Source organism: Corticium candelabrum, chromosome 8 (genome assembly GCF_963422355.1).
Source record: "Corticium candelabrum chromosome 8, ooCorCand1.1, whole genome shotgun sequence".
Classification (NCBI taxonomy): domain Eukaryota; kingdom Metazoa; phylum Porifera; class Homoscleromorpha; order Homosclerophorida; family Plakinidae; genus Corticium; species Corticium candelabrum.
The window spans coordinates 7,833,966-7,843,965 of record NC_085092.1 but is presented as its reverse complement, the minus strand read 5'-3'; the positions used below and the strand labels follow the sequence as shown (position 1 = coordinate 7,843,965).

At 44.2% G+C, this 10,000-nt stretch overlaps 2 protein-coding genes across 3 annotated transcripts; both read left to right on the top strand.

The window, feature by feature from the left end:
* The first annotated feature begins 104 nt into the window (after positions 1-104).
* LOC134183195 (zinc finger protein 16-like) lies at positions 105-4,936 on the top strand. 2 transcript variants are annotated; one of them, XM_062650675.1, is made up of 5 exons: positions 105-567; positions 1,378-2,985; positions 3,095-3,244; positions 3,303-3,481; positions 4,641-4,936. In XM_062650675.1, exons 1-5 carry the CDS (start codon positions 471-473, stop codon positions 4,710-4,712), a joined length of 2,106 nt encoding a protein of 701 aa, XP_062506659.1. In that variant the 5' UTR covers positions 105-470; the 3' UTR covers positions 4,713-4,936. The 2 variants fall into 2 exon arrangements, with proteins under 2 accessions (XP_062506659.1, XP_062506661.1); XM_062650677.1 differs by lacking the exon at positions 105-567 and adding an exon at positions 1,142-1,299.
* Positions 4,937-5,457: 521 nt separating this feature from the next.
* On the top strand, positions 5,458-8,619 carry LOC134183384 (uncharacterized protein C6orf62 homolog). The gene is made up of 8 exons (XM_062650894.1): positions 5,458-5,715; positions 6,217-6,279; positions 6,360-6,383; positions 6,718-6,807; positions 6,876-7,001; positions 7,516-7,650; positions 7,920-7,979; positions 8,369-8,619. Exons 1-8 carry the CDS (start codon positions 5,587-5,589, stop codon positions 8,429-8,431), a joined length of 690 nt encoding a protein of 229 aa, XP_062506878.1. The 5' UTR covers positions 5,458-5,586; the 3' UTR covers positions 8,432-8,619.
* The last annotated feature ends 1,381 nt before the right edge of the window (positions 8,620-10,000 follow it).

Below are 10,000 nucleotides of genomic sequence, written 5' to 3'. Positions count from 1 at the left end.
TGTCCATGCAATTGGCATGCAAGTTTATCTCTAATCGAATGACACCTCGAGACACGTGGCACCGCGTGTTCGGTGGGTTGTACATGCCAGTAGACCCCGCCTCTTACACCAAACCATCTGCTCTATTGTATAGATCAATGCTTGTGTAACACCGAGCTACCTGACACTGAAATTGTATGTGCAAGACATCAGTCCTAGTGTGTCGTGCTGCAGTGTCATCATCCCACACAATCTGCTCCCCTCCACACCAAGCACCGCTGGTTGAATTCCATTCAGGAAATTGAAAGGGACTCGAGCCTGTTTGGGATTTTAGCTCGGACCGTTGCATCGCATCTGGTCCGAGTGCGTGCAGACGACCAGTTACTCATCTCTGCGGCCAGAATCGGCGCGTGTTTCCGACCGCGATCACATTTCATCAATCACGATCGCAAATCGATTGGGCAATCTACAGAACTCACCGAGGAGGTGACATGAACGGTGGCGTGGCAGAGGAGAAACAAGTAATCATGCGCTCTGCTCTATCGCACGCTGTCAAATCGAACGGATACTCGGAGAACGGACGCAAAGGTAAGACCCCAACTAGGCCACTTGCAGAGAGCACTAGAACGCATGAGCAGAATGCGTGTATGACGGCTGGTATTGCAAAGGGTGAGACGAGAGAGAAGTAGTATCATGTCGCTACTGTATTTGAGTTCTCTATTTCGGAGTAAAAAGGTAAAATGTGAGGGAGGGCGTGGCGACACTGTGCGGGGAGTGGCCGACGACGTCAGGGGCGGGTGTTTGTGGGTGAACAGAAGCTTGCTGGAAGCTTGCGAGCGCTCGGTAGGAAACACTGCCTCTGTTTCTCATAGCAACTTGCGGTTAAAGCCAACGAGAAGGCGAAACAAAGACGAAACGGTCACGTTGACGCACATGTCGCACGTGACTTGATAATAGCAGCAAAAAAAACGCCACGCAAACGCCACTAGAAACGATCAGAGTTAGCGTCGTTTGGGGTGGAGTAGAAAGGCTCGTTGCTCGAACGGCAAGTCGTCGCGCTAACCGGAAATGTGGACGGAACGTTGGACGAAAGGAAGTGAGTCGTGTTGTGTGCATTCTCTCTGCATACTGGTAAAGCGTACAAGCTTCACGTCCCCGCCAGACGTGTTCGTATAGACGAGAAAAGCGTACAGAGGAAATATGGAAATCACGTGATGAGCCTTGATTTAATGTGTAGGTAGTTACATTCACTTTCTCTCTCATTTCTACTCAATTCTAAATATACGGAAAAGCGCGAATATCGATCAGTAGCCGTTTCAGGTTTACACCCGTCCGGCATTCTCTAGTTTATCTTCTCACCGGTTGCTTACCTTTGCTCTTGTTTAATTAAATCTCTAGGTGCGACTGCTCATACGGACATCATCAAGTCTTTGGAGAATCGACTTGCCAACTACTTCCCGATCCACTGCGCTATGGAAGAAAACGGTAGCAGTGTTGCTCGTACCCTCACTAGTCGCTACAATGGAGTTCTCTCTCGGTCTCCCGTCTCGCCAGCGAGGAATACGACGGAGACAGCGAAGACTCTGAGCTCGTGGGAGGACAGTCGCAAAATGAAAGTCGCTCGGAGATACAAGTATTCTCGATTGGATTGGTGTGATGGAACCAGGGAAGGATCAAACGAGAGACGAAATCACGTCAATGGATACCACGCACGCAAAGCAAAGTCTCAAAGCAAGAGATCGCATTGTGGAGAAGAGACGCAGCACGTGAGCGAGAATGAGACCTCGATTGCAAGAAAAATTGCGAGCAGCTCGTTTCCCAGCTGCACAGAAACAGGGCACTACACAACACGCCCCGCATGCAATCCGGCCGAGCAGCTGAGGATATCGCAAGTTTTGTATACCAAACCTCTAGTTGGAGGATCACCTCACTGTGGAGCATCGATGACTGCAGCAGCCGCATTGGCTTCAAACGCCATCGCCACCGGCCACGCTTGTTCCGTATGCGGCAAGATATTCTCAAATTACGACGATCTGAGCAACCATATTGTCACTCACATTCAAGAGGCGTCACAGCCGATGGTTCGTTGCCCTTTCTGCAAGCATTCTTTCAACGATCCGGTCGTTTTCTTCGAACACACGGCCACTCACGTCGACGACAATCCATTTCAAACAGTTTTCAACAAAGATAAGATTCGAACTCAATCCCAAGAATCAATTAAAGAAAGTGATCATTTATCACCATCGGCATCCATTGCTAATCAACCCACCACTGAGAGCAGGCAGTTTAGAGATGACACCGAAACTCACGAGTCCGAGCGCAGCAGGCAATTCGAGCTAGACCGTTTTAGTCGACGACGCGACGTGAATGTGTGCGAGAGCAATGCGACGAGGAGCGACGCATCGGCCGACAGCGGTGTGTCGTCGCTGCACGCGAGAACGGCACCGCCGCCGTGCGTGCCGTCTCCGCCGGTGCCCTACTGCCTGTCCCCTCTAACGTCGGCTCATTCCGTGACGAAGACTCACTTCTGTTTTACCGGCTCGGCTGCAGGCGCAATGTCATCCATAGAGAAATCCTATGATTACACATACTCGCCTCCCTCATCATCAACTCCGTCATCATCAAGTACGGACACGAGCAATGCTCCACACTCCGCTATCTCACGCGTAGCTAATCCCACAGCTAAAAGTGTTTGTTCCGACTCGAGTGGCTCGCTAAGTCCATCATTTCAGGCTGTAGACTCGCCGTTATCCGACACGCCGAACACGCCGTCACTACAAGCGGCTCCGACGATGCGGGAAAGCGACACGCAAGAAAGACGTCGACCCGTCGATACCCTCACGACCAACGGTTTCCGCTCGTTGTCGGAACGACCGCGCCATTGTCTCCCACAAAGACGACGACGTTCTTCATTTGTTCAGAGCGACGGCGACACCGTCAGCATCGACCGTCACTCGGAAGACGAAATGGGTCACGGCGACTACATTCCCGCGCGACGCAAACGAGGTTTGTTTCTATTCATTACCTTTTTGTAACATTTTATTTTCATTCATACGTATTGTTTTACATTTATTTGTCTAATTATTTTTATTGTTTTTTTGTTGTATTTTTCTAGCCGGTTCGCACAGCGGCTGTTTGCAGTTGCCGCGAGCTCAAGTGACGGTGACGGCGCCGCCGGCTCCGGCTGCGACGAACGTCTGCTCTACGTGCGGCAAATCGTTTCGTCTGCGCGCGTATCTTCGCATTCACCAGCGCCTTCACACCGGTCAGCATCATTACTTGGAAGGTTGTGATTGTTGAAAGTTGATGATTGAATGTAACAGGTGAGCTGCCTTATCCATGTCACGTATGTGGCAAGAGATTCAATCAGTCGTGGAATAGAAACGTTCACATGCGAGTGCACAGCGGAATTCATCCGCACAGGTGCAAGCTCTGCTGCAAGAACTTCCGATCGGCCGTCCGTCTGCGCGAGCATCTCTCCGTCATTCATTGTTTGTCGGAGGTGAGTCGAGCACGAAATGAGACGCATGCGTGTCGACTTCGTTTTCGGTATTGTCTGTTTTCTGTCTTGACATTTCGTTGTCAACAGAAATTTGATTATAGACAGTGTGTGCAGTGTGTGCGTGCGTTTGTGTGCCTGTTGTTGGTACTGCTGTTGTGAGTCAATCTGCAGTGTAGATGCAAATTTATTGAACTAAACGGTCTAGGCGTGCCTACCCTTGCAGCGTGCATGCCATCCAACATTTTGTACACTAGACACTAGCTAGGGTTCGTTAGTATGTTTTATTGCTGGAGATTCCAATGATAGAGTCTAGGAGTCAACTGGGAGTCTAGCCCTGCTAAATCTCAACTTGCTTAATTAACTTACCCCGTTTAGGAGCTGACACTAGAGTGCACAATATGCAACACTGAGGGACAGATCATGACTTGGTCTATTGGCAGGACCTTGCGTGCACAAACCACAGACATAGGGACATGCACGTAGAGTAGAGAAAAAACTGAAATAAAATAATCAGCATTCTGTCTGTCTGTTTGTTTGTCTGCCAAAGCAAAAATGTGAGTTCCTACGTATTAAATTCTGCTCATATGATAGTTATGAATGGATGCATTGCAATTAATACACGATCTAAATGGGATAATGCTTTTTAACATTACAGCGTTACTGTTTGTTCCTTGTTAGTAGTAATACGTTACAGAGAAACTCTTTGCAGACGAAAAGCCACTGATGTCTTTGATTGAGAAGATAAAAGAACTGTCTGTCTTGTCTGTCTGTCTGTCCGTTCGTTTGTCTTGTTTGTCTGTCTGTCTGTCTGTCTGTCTGTCAAATATATATATTTTTCAAATCCAAAGAAATTTCCATCAAGAGCTTAAAAGCTAGTCTCTAAGTAAAGTTCCTCTAAATCAACAACAAACACTTAAGGCTACAACAGATGACCCCATAGGGGGATCAGAATACATTTAACCACTTAGTTTAAACAAATTGATATTCGTCAAGGACACTGCAAGATTTTTGTCCAGCTGAAATTACTGCCATCTTCCTAGAGATCAATTTGCATTGCTGTCTGTCTGTCTGTCTGTCTGTCTGTCTGTGTCTGTCTGTCTGTCTCTTTGTCTAATCATAAGTCAAGGTCCCTAATGCTTGTACGGTTGTATTTTTGTAGAATGAAATTGCGGAGAAGATGAAACAATCTGCTTTAGAAGATATGGCCAACGAAATGCACGGCAGAGAGTGAGCTCGCGTGACCGGCACGTGACAGCTCAGTCCTAATAACACGCGCACGTGCCTCATTTTACCATATAATATCTTTGTTTATATTGTACTTGCATTGTTGTGCTGTGGAGGAATCGAACTTGTTTGACAGTTTATGCAAAGTCTATTGTAGTTTACCATGTATCTACTGTAGCCATGCTTTCCCAATAACGAAACTAATAGAATATTGTTAGCCATACCTAGGAAACGCAACTTCGTAAAAGTCACGAGACTTGGCGAGTAATGTACTCAAAACGTCTACGCAGTGATAGCTAATTGATGTCACACTAAACGATGTTTATGTCCCGTATGTGATATCACTGAAAGCATTGGTTTCGCGTGTCTAGACCTTCGGTGTACGCGGGGCGGAATCGTAGAGTACACTTTTCTTTGACGACTATTAGAGGTCACGTGAAACGACAGTCGCTTTGTACGATTTTAGATAGATTTTACAAGTTGTGTGCTTAAAATAAAAAATAGCGTCTAGATTTGTAATTCTTCGCGACACCCAAGCGCCGTTTTTAATTATAATCGGCTTGCAGCTGTGGAAGTGACAGTGTAAACGCGGATTAAAGTAATACTTATATCTAAAAATCAAATAAAGTCACGCCTGTGCTGTTCAAGTCTCTGAGTTTGTCTAAAAATTGGTGTAATTACTCACGTGCATCACGTGACGAGGTTTGTTTACCTCACGTGCGTCACCAATTGCGTAACGTACGTTACGCAGCAGTTTTCCTTCGAATTCGGACATTTCGATCTTACAGAGACAAGTCGTTGCGGCGATCTGTTTTTCAGTGTATGTTTCAACTGCTAGCGTAAAGTTTTTAAGGAGGCCCCAACGAGGTGTCGTTGTGGCGATGGCTGACGGGCCGTCAAGGAAGCAAGCTGCACTATTCCGGTTACGAGCACAGCTTAGAAAGAAGAGAGAATCGCTGGCTGATCAGTTTGATTTCAAGATGTTCTTGATAATACTTTTCAAAGATCCGGTGAGAAGGAGAGACACGGTTACTGATTTAGTTGGTTGTCTGGGATGTTGGGCTGAGTTGGAAGTAGAGCGAGTAGAGTATTGAGAGATCAGTAGTCTAGTGTATTGTGAGATGCATTCCTCCAATACAATAGCCTAGTGTATTATGAGATGCATCCTTCCAATACAATAGTCTAGTGTATTGTGAGATGCATCCCTCCAATACAATAGTCTAACGTATTGTGAGATGCATCCCTCCAATACAATAGTCTAGTGTATTGTGAGATTCATCCCTCTAATACAATAGTCTAGTGTATTGTGAGTGTGTGTGTGTGCTTGGTTGCATTGTAGTTTGTATTGTAGTTTGCGTTGTAGTTTGCATTGTAGTTTGCATTTTAGTTCGTGTTGTAGGTTGCTTGTAATTTGCCTTGTGCTTTTGATGACAGTACTGAAAAATATATATATTGTGAGATGCATCCCTCCAATACGTAGTCCAATATATTTTTGTGATCTTATCTTACAGAAGAAGCCAAGTGCATTGTTTGAGATCGCAGAGGTCATGCCTGTAATGACCAACAACTATGAGGTATCCATTCTACACTCAAAAAACATTCTGCCTTTGCTGATAGTATGTGTGCAATGTTGTCTATGATGTTGTCTGTGTAGGAAAGCATCTTACGAGGAGTGAAGGTGAGCACATCACAGTTGAAACTTGAACTTGAGATTTAGCAGATAGACAGACAAATGGACATACATACAGACAGACATGCACACAGACAGACAAACACATGGACAGACAGATAGACAGACAGACAGACAGACAAACAGAGACAGTAAGACAGGCAGACAGACAGAAAGACAGACAGACAGACAGACAAACATGCACAGACAGACAAACATGCACACAGACAAACGCACAGACAGACAGATAGACAGACACACTAAGAGACCAACAGACAGACAGACACACTAACAGAGAGGTTGATCAACATCCTCGCAAATACCTGAATCGTTTTTACTGCAGGAGGAAGCGTACTCACTAGAAAGCTCGCTGGAACTCTTAGAGAAGGACGTAGTGCAGTTCCACGCTCCAAGATATCAAAGCCTTCGCAAAGTCTGTACATTATACATACAAACTTGTCAATGTCTGTTACAGGAGAATGACATGTGACCGTCCTGTAGGACGTGATTGGTTGTACACAGGAAATGGATTTTTATTTGTGGCCGAGGAATGACATTGAGTCATTGAAGTGTTTGTTGTTCTCCAAGTGGAAAGGTGAACCTGATGACAGTTACAAGCCTTTGAAGGTGCAGATGTGAAACTGTACTTCTTAGTGTATTTGTTTGTGTGTCTGTTTTTTGTGTGTCCGTTTTTTGCTTGTTATCTCTCTGTTGGGCAGACGTTTGTTTGTCTAATTGTATTTGTCTGTTTGTGTCCGCTGTCTGTCCCTGTGTTTGCATGTTTGTCTGTCTGTTTCCTTCATTGTCCATCCATCTGTCTGTTGTCTGTGTGTCTTTGTCTGTCTGTTTGTCTGTCTGTCTGTCTATCTGTCTGTGTAGTCCGTCTGTTGTCTGTTGTCTGTGTCTATTGTCTGTGTGTGTGTGTCTGTCTGTTGTCTGTGTCTGTTGTCTGTCTGTGTGTCGTCTGTCTGTCTGCCTGTCTGTCTGCCTGTCTGTCTATCTGTCTGTCTGTCTGTGTGCCTGTCTGTCTGTCTGTTGTCTGTCGTCTGTCTGTACGTCCGTCCGTTCGTCTGTCTCTGTTATCTGCCTGTCTTGTCTGTCTGTCTATTGTTAACAACACGTGATTGGCTGTTGCTTACAGGCTGATTTTGATTACAATCATGTTGACTATGAGCGACAACTTCTGCGATTATTATCGAGAAGGGACAAGACAGGATTGATTATAAATAACCCTGCACAATCGATGTTTATGTTTGTTGACAGAAAGCATTTCCAAGTGAGATAGAGCAAATGTCAACAGTTGCTGTGTGTGTGTGTGTGTGTGTGTGTGTGTGTGTGTGTGTGTGTGTGTGTGTGTGTGTGTGTGAGCATGTGTGCATATGCTGTTTGTCTGTCTGTGTGTCTGTCTGTCCATCCTGTGTGTCTGTCTATTTGTTTGTCCATCGTTTGTTCCATCTTTCTGTTTATCTATCTCCTTTTGTTCTTTATCCACACATCCCGAACCATGTGCCATTAAATCCAATCTCATATTTCATGCTTTTGTAGACACCCAAGAATGCTGCTGTCATTTTCAAGCTATCAAGTCTGTGTCTATACTTACCTCAGGTAAGCAGCTCTCCAATGTCATTCTGCACCAGAACACACAACCCCATTAGTTAATATTAAATTCAAGCATCTCAGCAAATGTGCATCGCTAATTTGCATCACATGACACAGATGGCAAAGGTGTGTGTGTGTGTGTGTGTGTGTGTGTGTGTGTGTGTGTGTGTGTGTGTGTGTGTGTGTGTGTGTGTGTGTGTGTGTGTGTGTGTGCATGTTTGTGTGTGTGGTGTGGTGAGGTGTGTGTGTGTGTGTGTGTGTGTGTGTGTGTGTGTGTGTGTGTGTGTGTGTGTGTGTGTGTGTGTGTGTGTGTGTGTGTCACAATTGATTAAAAGTTTCGTAATGTATGAGCAATGTGACTGCAGACACTAAGGAGGTACTTTCATTTCTTCTAGGATCAACTTACACACTGGGGCCCAGGAACTGTAGATGAACTGCTTGCACCATATATTCATTGATATTTAGTGTGATGTACATTTTGCTGTTTTACATTGAGCATGCATATAAGCTGTCATTACATTGCGGACGAACTGCGGCACAGTGACTAGTCTTGATGTGCGGTGATGTGCGTCGTATTCATTCTGTATGCTTCGATACATTGCTGGGTATTCGTAGTATAGAAGATATCGTTTATACTTTCTAAAAAGTTAGTGTCTGGTGTCGATAAATATTGTATATGCCCGAGTTGTGGGCTTAATGTATTGTAAGATGCATCCCTCCAATACAATAGTCTAGTGTATTGTAAGATGCATCCCTCCAATACAATAGTCTAGTGTATTGTGAGATGCATCCCTCCAATACAATAGTCTAGTGTATTGTAAGATGCATCCATCCAATACAATAGTCTAGTGTATTGTAAGATGCATCCCTCCAATACAATAGTCTAATGTTTCAGCAAAGTTCTTTGATTCCAACGTATATTTAAACAGCAAGGTGCTGTCGACGTTTCGGCTGTTGGACTACAGCCATCTTCAGGGCAAATATTCAAATACTAGTAAATACAATGGAGTAGTTGTGATGTCATAAATACAAGTAACCAATAGTTGACCAGAACTATCTACACTAAGATGTACAATTATGATGAAAGTTGGACTAGTGATATGTTGTTGTAGTCTGCATGAGACTTGCCCAACATTTTGATAGTTCCATTCCCTCATCCCTATTGATAAGTAGATGTTGTTGGTTAAGTTGAATGTGTAATGCCTCTTTCATCCTAAGTTGTAATGTAGTAGATGCATGTGCTAGAATACGTGTACCATCCCAATCCATATTACATGTTTGATTCGACCATGTGTGTTCGGCGACTGCTGATTTCTCATTTTCCATTTTTCTGCAAAGCTCCTTATGTTCCTTTAGTCTCGCTGCTAATCTCCTTTTTGTCTCACCAATATATGTCTTTCCACAGGCACATGGTATTTGATAAATGAGATGTGATTGATGTTCTTTAGGTATGGGATGTTTAACTTTGTATAACATATTCCGAAGATTCCTCCCTGACTTAAATGATACCCGAATATTATATCCTTTTTTCATATTCGTCGAATATCCTCGCTCAATCCTGAGATGTAGGGTAGAACTATAGATGCACAGAAGGTATCTGGAGTAGAAGTTGAAAGAGATGAAGATTGAAGTGAAGGATGTAGAGTTGAATGAATAAAGTTGGCGGGGTATCCATTGTGCTGTAATACTTGTAGAAGATGATGCTGTTCTTGTTTCAAGTCTATGGGAGACATGGTAACATTCTTGGCTCTATCATATAGACAACGTATAAGTCCTTTCTTAACATGATGTGGATGGTGGGAGTTAAAGTTGAGGTACCTCGGTATGAGTAGATTTTCTATATACAGTGATGTTGAGGTAACCATCATCCTTTCTTGATAATAATGTGTCAAGGAAAGGGAGGGAACCATTTGTTTCTAACTCCATACTGAATTTAATTGAAGGACAAATACTATTGAGATGTTGTAGAAAACTATTGACTTGTGATTTCTTCATAATACAAAAAATGTCATTCACATATCGTTTCC